Consider the following 14,367-nt stretch of genomic DNA (forward strand, 5'->3'; position numbering starts at 1 on the left):
TTGTGAATTAGGGATACATTTGCACATCTTCAGTCCATGGGGAACTCCCCTAAATCTAAGGATGCTCTCATAATTATGGCTAGAGGTTTTCTTACTTCCTTTGCTCTCTCCTTTAATACAACTCTAAGGATGCTCTCATAATTATGGCTAAGGGTTTGCTAGCTTCACTCACTGCCTCCTTCAATATAACTGGATTGATCCCATCCACCCCAGGTGCCTTTTTTATGTTTAACTTCAACGATTTCTCCTTCACTTTGCTCTCAGTTATTACAAAATCACTCAGCTCCCTGCTAGAGTTTGATAAACTTCTGGCATTCCTCTCCTCATGTGTGAATGTAGATGCAAAATAATCATTGAGTTTATCAGCTACCTGAGCAGGATCATCAATAGTCAAACCATCCATGTTAAATGGACCAATCTGATTCATCCCTTTTCTTCTAGAGTTTACATAAGTAAAGAACTCTTTGCTGCTTTGCTGTTTTTCTTTGCACCCTTTGCCAAAGATTTCTTATAATCTGCCTTTGCTTGCCTAACTGCCTTTGTGACTTGATTACAGACTAGCTTATAACTGCCTTAGGCTTCTGTGTCACCTGATAATTTATATGCATCCCACGCTTTTTCTTCTCTGCCATGAGCCTCATTAATTCATCTGACATCCATTTAGGCCTGAACCTTGAACAGTATTTCTTACTTGATATGAAAGGCCTGATAGCCTCCAAGGTTAAGTCCCTGAAGGCTTCCCATTTAGAATTCGCTGTTGGTAACAACATCAGTTGATTCCACTGTATAGAATTTAAAAACTGTCTGAGACCACTGTAGTCACCTTTACAAAAGCAAAAACCCTTTATCTCTGGTACTTCCTGCCCTTTCCTTGTAGGTTTTCTGGATGTTGCTGGTGTATGGCACCACTATGTTAATTAGGTAAGTAGCCATTTTCTTCTTGTTGATGAGTGTAATGTTTGGTCTGTCATGCAAGATTGCCTTGTCCATTATTACGGACAACATCTGTAATAACGGACAACATGGCAGATGCCAAGTAGTGCTTGTCATACTGCTAATATGGTACACTTTCTTCAGTCAACTGGTATTTTTGTGCTAGATTCTGATCCTGCTGACCTGATCATGTCTATGAGTGTATTCCATCAAAGGAATAAACCTGCATCCCATGATGACATGCTAGATTGTTTTTGGAACCAGATGGCCTTCTTCTTATTATTATTATTATAAAAAAAAAAAAAAAAAAAAAAAACTTTTCTCCTTTTTATGTGATTTTTTTCTACTCCATGACAGGTGCTGGTACCAAGTGCATGGGATGGTTGGTTATATCCGGTTACTATTTTTATTGTTATTATTACTGTTGGTCAAGAACTCTCTCTTACTATCCTACAGGTGATCAGGATTGTGGCTTTCTGGATCCATGTAAATGTTCTCTGGGAAGCCTATTGTTGCTAAGCTCAACAATAGGCCTCCCAGATATAATAATAATAATTCTTACACTCAGCAAGAGACTACACCGATAAAAAGAGAGGAAAATAAACAACCAAATCTTCAATGAGGACCAAAGAGGCTTCTACAGGAATCTTGGAGAAGACAGGAAAGAAGGGAACGGACCACCTGAGAAGAAGACAACTGAGGAGTTCTGTGGAAACATATGGAGCAGGGAAGTAAGACATAACAGCCGAGCATCCTAGATAGAACTAGAACCCAAGAAAATCAAGGACGTACTAGAAATAAGAGGATGGGAGATTTGGAAAGAAGAAGTAAAACAGACGATCAAGAACTCTCACAACTGGCAAACTCCAGGAATAGATAATGTCCACAACTACTGGTACAAGAAGCTCACTTGCACAAACAAGCACCTGGCAGAGCAGTTCACCTGAATGATAAGGCACCCAGAGACAATCCCGAAGTTTCTCATTCAAGGAATCACATATCTGAAGCCTAAAGACACAAGAAACCCGGTGAAATATAGGCAAATCACCTGCACAAGATCCTGACCAGCTGCATAACCAGGAAGATATCAGACCACTTGGAGAGCCAGAACATAATGGCCGAACAGCACAAAGGATGTAAGCGGTTGAGCAAAGGATGCAAGGAGGAATTAACCAGAGATGCCACGGTTATGGAGCAAGCCTACAAGAAGTGCCGCAACATGTACACAGCCCACATCGATTACCGCAAGGCCTTCGACTCTGGCTAATAGAGGCACTGAAGATCTACAAAGTCAATCCGATAGTGACAAACTTCCTAGGAGAAATGATGGCAAAATGGAGTACCACCATTAAGGTCGAAAACATCACAACCAGGCCAATCCCCATCAGGAGAGGAATCTTTCAGGGAGATGCCCTGAGCCCATTGTGGTTCTGTCTAGCACTTAACCCACTATCCACCATGTTCAACAGTAGCAAGTACGGATATAAGAAGAAAGGAAGAACCTGTACACCCTCACCCACCTGATGTTTCTGGTTCAAGCTCTATGCAGAAACCGAGAAGCACTTCCGTCAACTACTCCAGATCACTGAAGAATTCAGCAATGATATTTGGATGGAATTTGGTCTAGACAAATGCAAGACCCACGGATTGCACCAGGGAAAATTAGTCAACCAAAACTACCAGCTGCAGAGTGGTGAAGAGATCGAAGCCATGGCAGAGGGAGAGGCCTACAAATAATTGAGGATGATGCAGGCTCAGCAGTTACAACACAAGGAAATTAAAGCCTGCCTGACCAAAAAATACCATCAGAGGCTCAGAAATCTGCTAAAAGCAAAGCTGAATGGAGGGAACACAGTTAAAGCCATAAATACCTATGCAGTCCGAGTGCTAACATATGCCTTTGGGGTCATTGGACTAACACCGAGCTCGAGGATATCATGAGAAAGACAAGGACAATGATGACCAAGAGCCGCCAACACCACCCGAGATCTGCCATGAAGAGACTGACAGTTGCCCGGGAAGAAGGAGCCTGATAGACCTCATTGAGCAACAGACGACAGTGATAGTTAACCTGAAGGATTACTTCCAGAAACATACAGCAGCACTCTACCAGGCCATAAGGAAGATAGACAAGCAGTATACCCCACTCAAACTAAGCGAGGAGTCCCCCCCAGCCAGGAGGTACAAATGAAGCTAGAAAGATGGGCAGAGAAGACACTCCACGGCAGAGACTACAATGATCTCCATCAAGATCAAAATAGATAAAACTGCTTCCAATGCATGGCTCACAAGTGGGATGCTCTTCCCCGAGACTGAAGGATTCATGCTCGCCATCCAAGACCAGGTAATCCACACCAGAATTTATAGAAAATACATCGCCAAGGGGCCCGGAGTGTCCGATGATACCACCTGGCCTCAGAAACAATCCAACACATCACTGTGGGGTGAAAGGTGATCACCCAGACTGAGTACACTCATAGACACGACTAGGTAGCAGGGATAATACATCAGAAGCTAGCAAGGCAATACCAGTTGACCAAAGAAAGTGTACCTTACTACAAGTACGAACCAGAGGCAGTACTAAAGATCCCAACCCACAAGCTGTACTGGGACTGCGCAGATAGGACAATTCCACACAACAGACCGGACATAACCCTTGTGGACAAGAAGGTTGTTGTTGTTGTTATTTGGTTTTTAGGAGCATTAGCAACTAAGGCCATATTGCTCCGGGGATATGCAGTAGTCATTTCCTGACCTTTCCGCTTCCTCCGTATTTGGTGGTCATGGGCTCGAACCCCAGTCTGATCAAGAAGCGTGTGCTACGCACTGCTGCCCCAGCCCACCTGGCTACGGAAGCACCTGGACAAGAAGGAAAAGACTACCTATCTGACATAGAAGAACCCAACACTGGAAACCTGCAGAAAACCCATGGGGAAAAAATCAGGAAGTACATGAACCTAAGACAGGAGATCAAAGAGATGTGGCATATGGAAGAAGTAACCACCATCCCAATCATCGTATCAACCACAGGTATGGTGCCAAAGACCCTACATAACAGCCTAGCAGCAATAGGTTTCCCAGTGAACACCTACAAGGAACTCCAGAAAGTCGCAATCCTGAACACCTGTAGGATAGTCAGAGTTCCTCGACCAACTGTAAGACCAGACATAACAACAACCACCCTATGTACTTGGTAGCAATACCCGTCACGAGGTGAAACAGCCAATCAGGGAGAAATAATAATAATTACTGTTATTGACTTACCTCATTGAACAAGAGAAGAAAGCAAATTAAATGAATCAATTCAGCCCTGGAGGGATTGTGCAAGGCTCATGGGGTAGAATTTTTCTCAGCATGGTCTGTGCTTGTTAAGAGGAGATGCTGCTTTTTACAGGAATGGGATACACTTAAATAGAAGGGGAACAAGAGCATTTGCTGATGCTATCGAGGCAGTGTTAAGTGGGTCAGAAAACCGCTAGCTTGGGGGAATTCACAGACTAAAAGGTTAAAAGTAGCCACAGGCAGGGGTGAAAGTGATTCTTGCACTGCTATTAGAATGAGCAGCAGCCTGGAAAGCAAGATGCTGCAGATTTCAGGAACTGCTGGGAGTCATGACGTTTTCTGAGCAGTGCAGACAGGATGCCAGAGTAGGTCAATGATATACAGGAATTTTGCTAGTAAGGAAAAGGTAATTATCTACCCTTTTGTATAAGGCAATAGTTAAGCCACACCTTTAGTACTGCGTACAGGTCTGGAGGCCTCATTTTAGGAAGAATATAGAGTTGCTTGAGCATGTACAGAGAAGGACAACAAGAACGAAGGGGGTCTTCTTACCAAGAAAGGCTTAAGTTCTTCAAATTGCAGAACTTAAGTGGCTGGAGACTAGACACCTGCAAGGTGATCTGATTGAGTTGCATAAGGCCTTGAATAGGTTGAGCACGCTGAATTCTGATGGGAGTCTTCCACTTGCTCAGATTACAAATATGAGGGGGCATAAATTCAAATTGAGGAAAGACAGTTGTAGATTAGATGAGCAGAAATTTGCTATTAGCCAGCTGGTGATTAATTGCTGGAACAAACTTCCACGTATAATTGTGGAAGTTAATATCTTAAATAAATTCAAGGAGGAACTGGACAAACATTTAGAGAAAAAGGAGGTATGAATTGTTTTATTTATTTATTTATTTATTTTTCTTTTTTTTTTTTTTGGGCTGATGCTACATAAGCCCATATGCTTGCTTCCTTGCAACACATACCTCCATTACTATTAAGAACCTGCATAATTACTTTCATGAAAACACAGCACCAATCTACCAAGTCATAAGAAAGAGAGATAGATGGCAAAAAACACTCAACTTCAACAAGAAGACCACACTAACGGACTTCACTGGTATGGGGGGGGGTTGATCCTGAGAAGAGGTAATTGTGCAGTCAGATATGAAGTTTTCTGAGCAGTGCAGACAGGCTTCCAAAGTACGACATCGGGCCTTGTCAATGATATACAAGAATTTTTCTAGCAGGGATAAGGAGGTGATTATCCCTTTGTATAAGGCAATGGTCAGGCCACATCTTGAGTACTGCATACAGGTCTGGAAGCCACATTTTAGGAAGGATGTAGAGCTAGAACGAGTACAGAGAAGGGCAACAAGACTGGTGAAGGGAACAAAGGAGTTCTCTTATGAAGAAAGGCTTAAGTTCTGCAAATTGCAGATTCTGGAGGCTAGGCAGCTGTGAGGGGATCTGATTGAGGTGTATAAGGCCTTGAATGGATTGAGCAGGCAGGCTCAATGCTGATAGGATTCTTCCTCTTGCTCAGATTATAAATCTGAAGTGCCATAGATTCAAACTGAGGAAAGACAGTTGTAGAATAGATGAGCAGAAGTTTGCCTTTAGCCAGCTGATAGTTGATTGCTGGAACAAACTTCCATTTGTTGTTGTGGAAGTTGATAGCTTAAATAAATTCAAGGCAGAACTAGACACACAATGAATGGATCAGTGAAATTGGATGGTTTTTTTTTTTTTTTTTTTGGCTGATGCTGTGTAAGCTTGTTTTCTTGCATCATATGCCTCTACTAATGCTAATAAACACATTCAGGTTTTAAAGGTTACTGATATGTTGTTATTCTTTATAAGGATACTGTACTTCCAATCCATGAATTTTGTTTCCATGTCTGGAATCCCTACAGGAAATATTCTGACAAAATTTAAGCAGTGGTAATATCAGGAACATATGATTCCATAAAGTAAACTTCCATGTGCCTCAAGAAACATTTCGTATATAACTACATTTCAGGTCTACTCTGCTGAGTGTGATATCACAAAGCATATTCCCCTGAACATATTCTTCAGAAATATCAACTTATCCAACATAGACTTCTTCAAGTGCAATTTTCTATCAGAGAATATGCCAATTCGCTTGGTATTTCTAGTGAAGCCAACAGCCACATATAGTAGTATTCTTTTATTTCTTATTAATTGTTTATTTATTTTCCTTCCCAGTAAGCTAGTTTTCATTTTTTAAAAAGGATTTTAGAAATATAAAACTGTATTAAGTAAGATCTGTTAAACTTACACTGTGATTTGGTTTCACTGTTACAAAGTTTCATACCTATTAAGAAATATTGTTCAAGGTTTAGGCCTAAATGGTTATCTAATGAACTAATGAGACTCGTAATAGAGAAGAAAAATGCATGGGATGCATATAAATTATCAAGCGACTCAGGCCTATGGCAGATATAAGCTAGTCTGTAAGGCAAAGGCAGATTACGAGAAATCCTTGGAAAAAGATGCTAAGAAAAACAGCAAGGATTTCTTTACTTATATAAACTCTAAAAGGAATGGGATGAATCTCATTGGTCCACTTGACATCGATGGTACCACTGTTGATGATCCTGCTCAGAGAGCAAACAAACTGAATGAGTATTTTGCATCTACATTCACACATGAGGAATTATTAAGATTTGAAAATGGCAGAAGGTTATCAAATTGTAGCAGGATACTTAATGATTTTGGAATAACTGAAAGCAAAGTGGAGGAGAAATTGTTGATGTTGTTGTTGTTATTTGGTTTTTAGGAGCATTAGCAACTAAAGCCATATTGCTCCAAGAAATTGTTGAAGTTAAACATAAGAAAAGCACCTGGGGTGGATGGGATCTATCCAGTTATATTAAAGGAAGCAGCAAAGCAACTAAGCAAATCCTTAGCCATAATTATGAGAGCGTCCTTGGACTCAGGGGAGGTTCCCACGGACTGGAGATGTGCAAATGTATCCCCAATTCACAAAGAGAGATCGAAGGGCGACACGAGTAATTACAGACCAGTTAGTTTAACTTCTGTTCCGGGTAAAATAATGGAGTCACTGGTTAAAGATGCATTGCAGGATCATCTAGACAAGACTGCAGCAATAATTCAGACACAGCATGGGTTTGTTAAGGGAAAGTCTTGTCTGACAAATTTGATAGGATATTATGATGTGGTTCAAAGGAACTGGATGCAAAAAATAATTTTGATATCATATATTTGGATTTCAGGAAAGCTTTTGACACTGTTGCGCATGGAAGACTATTGTACAAATTGGAGCAGAATGGTATTAAGGGTAAGTTTCTACAATGGATAAAAGGATGGTTAAGTGGGAGAAGACAGAGGGTGGTAATCAATGGGTGCTGCTCTTCATGGACTAATGTTATTAGTGGAGTCCCACAGGGTTCGGTGTTAGGTCCACTGTTGTTTTGTTTATTTATCAATCATATTGATGAAGGTATATCAGGCTTAATGTCGAAGTTTGCAGATGATACAAAGGTTGGCAGGGTTGTTAATGACAGTGATGGCAGTGTGCTACTGCAACAGGATCTAGATAATTTGGGCAGATGGGCTAAGAAGTGGCAACTGAAGTTTAACCTTGACAAATGCAAAGTACTGCATATGGGTAGAAGTAACCCCAGAGAAACGTACCAACTGTGTGGTACTACACTTAAGGTGGTAGAAAATGAAAAAGACCTGGGAGTAATAGTGCAGTCAGATATGAAGTTTTCTGAGCAATGCAGACAGGCTGCCATGGGGTTTTGTCAATGATATATAGGAATTTTGCTAGCAGGGAAAAGGAGGTGATTATCCCTCTGTATAAGGCAATGGTCAAGCCACGCCTTGAGTACTGCGTACAGGTCTGGAGGCCTCATTTTAGGAAGGATGTAGATTTACTTGAGCATGTACAGAGAAGGGCAACAAGATTGGTGAGGGGAATGAAGGGATCCTCTTACCAAGAGAGGCTTAAGTTCTGCAAATTGCAGTGGCTGGAGACTAGGCACCTGCGCGGTGATCTGATTGAGGTATATAAGGCCTTGAATGGGTTGAGCAGGCTGAATTCTGATGGGATCCTTCCACTTGTTCAGATTACGAACCTAAGGGGGCTTAAATTCAAATTAAGAAAAGACAGATGTAGAATAAATGTGCGGAAAATTGCTGCAACAAACTTCCATTCGTTGTGGAAGTTGATAGGTTGAATAAATTTAAGGAGGAACTGGACAGGCATTTGGAGGCAATGGTGTGATTTTTTTTTTTTTTTTTTGGCTGATGCTGCATAAGCTCATACATTTGCTTTCTTGCATCACATGCCACAACTACTACTACTACTACTACTACGTAGCAGCTGCTGCTAATGCGCCAGTAAAATTTCAAACCAATTACATACGCATTGTTTTAAATAAAAATTCTTCTCAGGTGGCTTGCTTAAATCTATTTCTAAAGGTAGTGAAAGGAAAGTATTCTGATATATCATATAATTTAATGATTTCAACAAGCTATAATTGGTATAGCAAAAAGGAATTAGAAATCCATGAAGAAATTAAAATATATTTTTTAATATTTAAAATTCCACAAACAACAACAAACTACAGAATTCTGTAGCTTGTTTTAAATAAAATTTTTAAGTGATTAAAGATAAATGCAAAAATGAGAGCGAGAGGAGAAAATCTTACTTTTCTGATGTACTATAAGCAATAGGAGAAATCAAATGAAAATAGATACACGCTGAAATTAAAAAGAGATCAATATTAGTATTTACTTTACACTCAATAGAGCCTAGTATTTAGTTTACACTCAATAGAGCACCTCTCAACATACCAAAATACTAAGTACATTCAAGTTATAAAATCTTCTAATTTATATTTCATAAATGAATAGCATCACTTGTATGACATGTATTAGTTGACTGTGGAGTCTTCTCTTAGATGACAACAATATGTATATGACAGAAGGCAGTTGACAGCAACTGCCTTCTGTTATAACAGTGATATAACAGTAAAAATGGCATTTTTCTTGCAAAAACAGCATGCCAACAGATTTTTACAGCTATATAGGAAAAACCAAATAAATAATCATAGAAAAATTCAGTGGAATGTGTCCTCAAGGTCTGACTGATGTAAAAAATATATACAGTTATGTGGATAAGTTCAACGAAGGAGAAGCATCATGTGACACTGAAACATATCAACCAAGGCCACAAACCAGATGTTCTGCAGGCAGCACAACCTACAGAACATCCTATCCTTTATAACCATTGCCTGTATTGAGGCAAAAGTTATGGAGGATAGGAGAGTCAATGAGTTGTTAGACTGTGCACATAATTTTTCATGAAGACCCGGGATGACTTCTGATTGTTTCTGGTGGGACATTTCCAAGCTTATGAGCAGTTGTTGTTATGTTATTTGGTTTTTAGGAGCATTAGCAACTAAGGCCATATTGTTCCGGGATATGCGGTGGTCATTCCCTGACCTTTCTGCATCCTCCATATTTGGTGGTGACGGGCCCGAACCCCGGTCTAATCAAGAAGCGTGTGCTATGCACTGCTGCTCCTTCCCACCTGGCTACTGAGGCGCCTCTTATGAGCAGTATTTAGTGCCATTTATCAATGGGATCAACCTATCTCTAGGAGGTGGTTCACTGCAGCCTTCACAGCTTGGCAAAAAAAAAAATCCAACAAATGTGTGAAACTTGTTGGAGACTATATTGAAAAATTATGTAAATTTCATTCCTGTATCATGTGCCATTTTTTGTTGAATAAATCAGGAGCTCTTATAACAAAATGAACCTCATAATTCAAATTATGTTTATGAAAAGATAAGGATGCAGTACTGTTTGGCATAGGAGTTTTTCATCCTTTTTAACTATGACTAAATTTTGCCATGATTTCTGAACTCAAATCTTACTCATAAATTACACTGATCAACATGATTTTTATCTCCACTAATATATCAGCTGTTTGTAGTCAGTTTTTGTGCATAGATTTAAAAAAAAAGAATTTCACATCACAATTTCATATACAGGTTTTTGGGTTTACACATAACAGGTGTATTGTACTAAAACTTAGGGAAGAAGATACGATACTGATCTGTAGTATTACCTGCAAATAATAATGTTTGCATGTGCTCAGAGATGGCAGTAATGCAGGGAGAGTTAAAAAGTACAACCTCATCTGTCTACCTCTCACTGCTCTCTTTCAGTAACAGAAAGATCGCTATATAATATTGGTGTAGATACACCATAGTTAACCCATAAAATTAAACTACATATGTAGTGAAAAGGCATCATATTGTGGAATTAACTTCACAACTGTGATGGCATGTTTACATCACCAGGGTACCTGCCCACCCACCAATGAAAGGCCAACAAGCTTTGAAACGGTGCCATCTGGATGGTAGTACCCACCAAGAATAAGTAACAGTAGTCTTCTCTCCTATAAAAGCATTATGTATTCAAAATAGTGCAATACCTGGTATCTCATTGCTAAGGTAGTCACAATATGAGACAATGCCTTTACACTACATACATAGTTTAATATTATGAGTTAACTATGGTGTATCTACACTGATATTATATAGGTAATTTAAACCCATATGGAATTAAGCCTTGTGCATTTATTCTTTAAATACACAAAGATAGCTGTAGTGCAAGTACACGTACAGTTCATATGCATGCATGTCAATTGTATATTGTTTGTTTCTTCTCTGTTTTGCTTAGCAGCATATAGTTAAAATATTTAAGAAGAAGCAGATGAAGTGTCTGAATCACCCTAATAATTTATGCTGTGTATGTGGATGGTTTATAACAAAACTCAGAGGAAGAAAATCTACCGTCATCAATGCAATCAGGATTGAGAAAGCTTAATGCATCTTCCTATTGCTCAGACTACACACAAAAGGGGGGCATAAATTCAAATTGAGGAAGGATGCTTGCAGGATATATGTGCAGATGTTTGCTTCAGCCAGTGGGTGATTGATTGCTGGAACAAACTGGCTATTTGTTATTTATTGTTATTTGTTATTTTTTTTTAGAAGCATTAGCAACTAAGACCATATTGCTCCGGGGGATATGCAGTGGTCATTCCCTGACCTTTCCGCATCCTTCGTATTTGGTGGTCACGGGCTCGAACCCCGGTCTAATCAAGAAGTGTGTGCTATGCACTGCTGCTCCTGCTCACCTGGCTATGGAGGTGCCAACAAACTGGCATCTGTTGTTGTATTAGTATTAGTATTTAGTATTAGTAACGGCCGCATGGTGCAAGAAAGCCTATGGCTTATGCTACACCAGCCAAAAAAATAAAAAATAAAAAAATCCGAACAAAACAATGATAAAAACAAAAAATAAATAAATAAATAAAATAAATAACTAAATAATAATAATTAATAAATAAAAAAAATAAAATAAAATAATAAATAAAATAAAAAATAAATAAAAAGGAAATTAAACCTATCATCCTATGCGCCTCCCTTACCCTCAAGTACTATCCAGATGACCTTTGAATTTCCCCAAACTGTCGGCCTCTACCACCCATGAAGGCAACTTATTCCAGTAATTTATAACTCGCTGGCTAAAATAAAACTTCCTGCAGTCCAATCTAAACATTTCCCCCCATAACTTGAATTTATGTCCCCTAGTTCTAGCATCATTTATAATCTTGAAAATTTTGTCCTCATTCATTTTACTGATGCCTCTCAGAGCCTTAAACACCTCAATCAAATCTCCTTTAAAAGGTGTCTAGTTTCCAAACTCTGCAACCCACATATTCAAAGTCTTTCTTCATAAGGACGCCCTTTTGCCGATCTCACCAGACGAGTTACCCTTCTTTGCACCCTTTCAAGAAGCTCGATGTCTTTCTTTAGGTGCGGTCTCCATACTTGAACACAGTATTCCATGTGTGGTCTAATATAAGCCTTATATAATGGGATTATCACGTCCCTATCTCTACTTGCAAAAGTTCGATAGATCATCGATAGGACACCATGGGCCTTCCTTGCAACCTGTTTACAATGCTCAAAGAATTTCATGTCTGACCGTATCGTAACACCCAAGTCCCTTTCCTCCAGTACTGGGTTTAGTTGAACTCCACCAAGTGAATAAGTTTTTTTGGGATTACTGTTTACCAGGTGTAATACCTTACACTTTGTTGGATTAAAGCACAGCTGCCATTTTTCTGACCATTCCTGAAGTCTATCTAGGTCTCTCTGAAGAAGCTCAGCTTGACAGTGATCATTAACTACTCTACCAATTTTAACATCATCTGCAAATTTAGACATCACGCCCTCTATCCCTTCATCAATGTCGTTTATGAAAATTAAGTTGTGGAAGTGGGTAGTCTGAATAAATTCAAGGGAGAACTAGATAAATTATTGGAGGGAACTAGATAAATTATTGGAGAGAACTAGATAAATTATTAGCAGGTGATGTGGGAAGTGTGTTTAAAATATTATTTATTTTTTTTTTTTGGTGTAAGCTTGCTTTGATACTTTATTATCTTGCTTTCTTGCATCATATGTCACTACTAATACAGCAATACTAAACATGCATTTTTTTTGTACTTTGCAAGACTGGTGACCAGGACAGAACTTGGGCTTTACACATGTGCTATATTATTGGCCGCCGTAGCCGAGTGGTCATGTGTGCAGGTGCATAAGTACATGTGCCTTGAGTGACCGGGATTCAAGCCTGTGACTGCTAAATACAATGCTGTTTCTTGTATTCTATCTATCTTGTGAACTCCTCTGACCGTTTGGTCATCCCAGAGTATAAACAGAAAATTTACTTATTTATTATTATTATCTGCACCAGAAATCTGAGGTCATGGCTAACTGGAGAAATTAAAAGTATGCCTTTTGCTGTTTCTATGGTGTGGTGAGAACCATGCAGCCACATTGAATAGCCTAACATATCAATAAAGTCTGTTCTACATAATGAAGACCTGCCAATACCAGTTCCTTAAAAATCATGGGATAAAGAAAGAGTGGCCATTCATTTCAAGATATTTGGACCACCAGTCAAAAAAGTATAATGTACAATAGTTAATTAAGCATGAAAAGATGAATTATTTAATTTGTGATTTAAACTTATCTAAAGAGTAAGCATTCCTCGGATCTAGATTATTACAGTGGAAGTTACTTGAAGCAGAAATTGAAATTGCAGTATATCAAAAATGTAACAAAGTATTACATTATGGAAGACAGTATGAGGTTCTCTAAAGATATCAGTGGTCTTATGAATGAACTGGGCATTGAACACAGTCCTAATGAATGGCATATATTTATTGATGCCTTAAAATTAAGTATAGCATTGTCTGTCTAAATATAGCACTGTAACCCCTAGCATTGTCACTGTTAGGGGTATTACTGCATCAGGCAATCATGTAACCATTCACTGCCTGCAATAAAGATATTAATAAAAGCAGTTTTCTTTTTTTCCTGCACAATGTAAATGCATTCTCATCAGTTCTGCTACTTCATACTGTTATCTTGAAAGAAACATATGAAAGTATGTCCAAGGTCCTGACTGCAATAATGTACCATGGCTTTGCCTGGAATGTCGGGAGATTTCAAAAAACACTGTTGTTCTTCTATATGTTTCCAGGACAATTGTGCAACAGAAAAACATTAAATTGTGCAGCAGTGGAAAAGAGGGAAGAATTTTTACTAGGGACAAATAACATAAAATACATTTCACTGGTTGATCCGGGGGATATGCAGTGGTCATTCCCTGACCTTTACGCATCCTTCATATTTGGTGGTCACGGGCTCAAACCCCGGTCTAATCAAGAAGCCACTTTTTGCATATAAAGCTTGGATTAATGAAGAATTTTGTCAGTGAAGAATTAGAGCTGTGGATAAAGAAGGAAGTGGAATCTGCTACCTAAGAAATAAGTAGCTGGGAGGTTCTAATCACACAGGTCGGTATATATTTTTTTGTTTTAGCTAAGACAAAGTAAGGCTATAACTAATTTAAAACTCTATGAACATAACGGTATAGTGTAATACATATAACACAAACTTGATAGTGTAATATGTATTATTGCATTTAGGTATCTATCAGCTTAGTGTAGTATTCCAAAATTAAATTGAATTTAAGTAGAAATAATGTCTCATCAGACTAGAGCAACAAAGGAACAGGCTC

At 38.9% G+C, this 14,367-nt stretch overlaps 1 protein-coding gene across 3 annotated transcripts in view; it reads right to left on the bottom strand.

Annotated features, from left to right (window-relative positions):
- Nucleotides 1-14,367, bottom strand: part of LOC150088086 (nardilysin-like) — a 569,173-nt gene that overhangs the window by 150,457 nt on the left and 404,349 nt on the right. For all 3 annotated transcript variants that reach the window (XM_090370567.1, XM_090370565.1, XM_090370566.1), the window contains exon 21: nt 8,907-8,958. In XM_090370567.1, coding sequence (XP_090226693.1) covers nt 8,907-8,958 — 52 coding nt within the window. The remainder of the gene's footprint in view (nt 1-8,906; nt 8,959-14,367) is intronic.

This window comes from Mastigoproctus giganteus, chromosome 3 (genome assembly GCF_048544385.1).
Source record: "Mastigoproctus giganteus isolate SK-2022 chromosome 3, ASM4854438v1, whole genome shotgun sequence".
NCBI classification, from domain to species: domain Eukaryota; kingdom Metazoa; phylum Arthropoda; class Arachnida; order Uropygi; family Thelyphonidae; genus Mastigoproctus; species Mastigoproctus giganteus.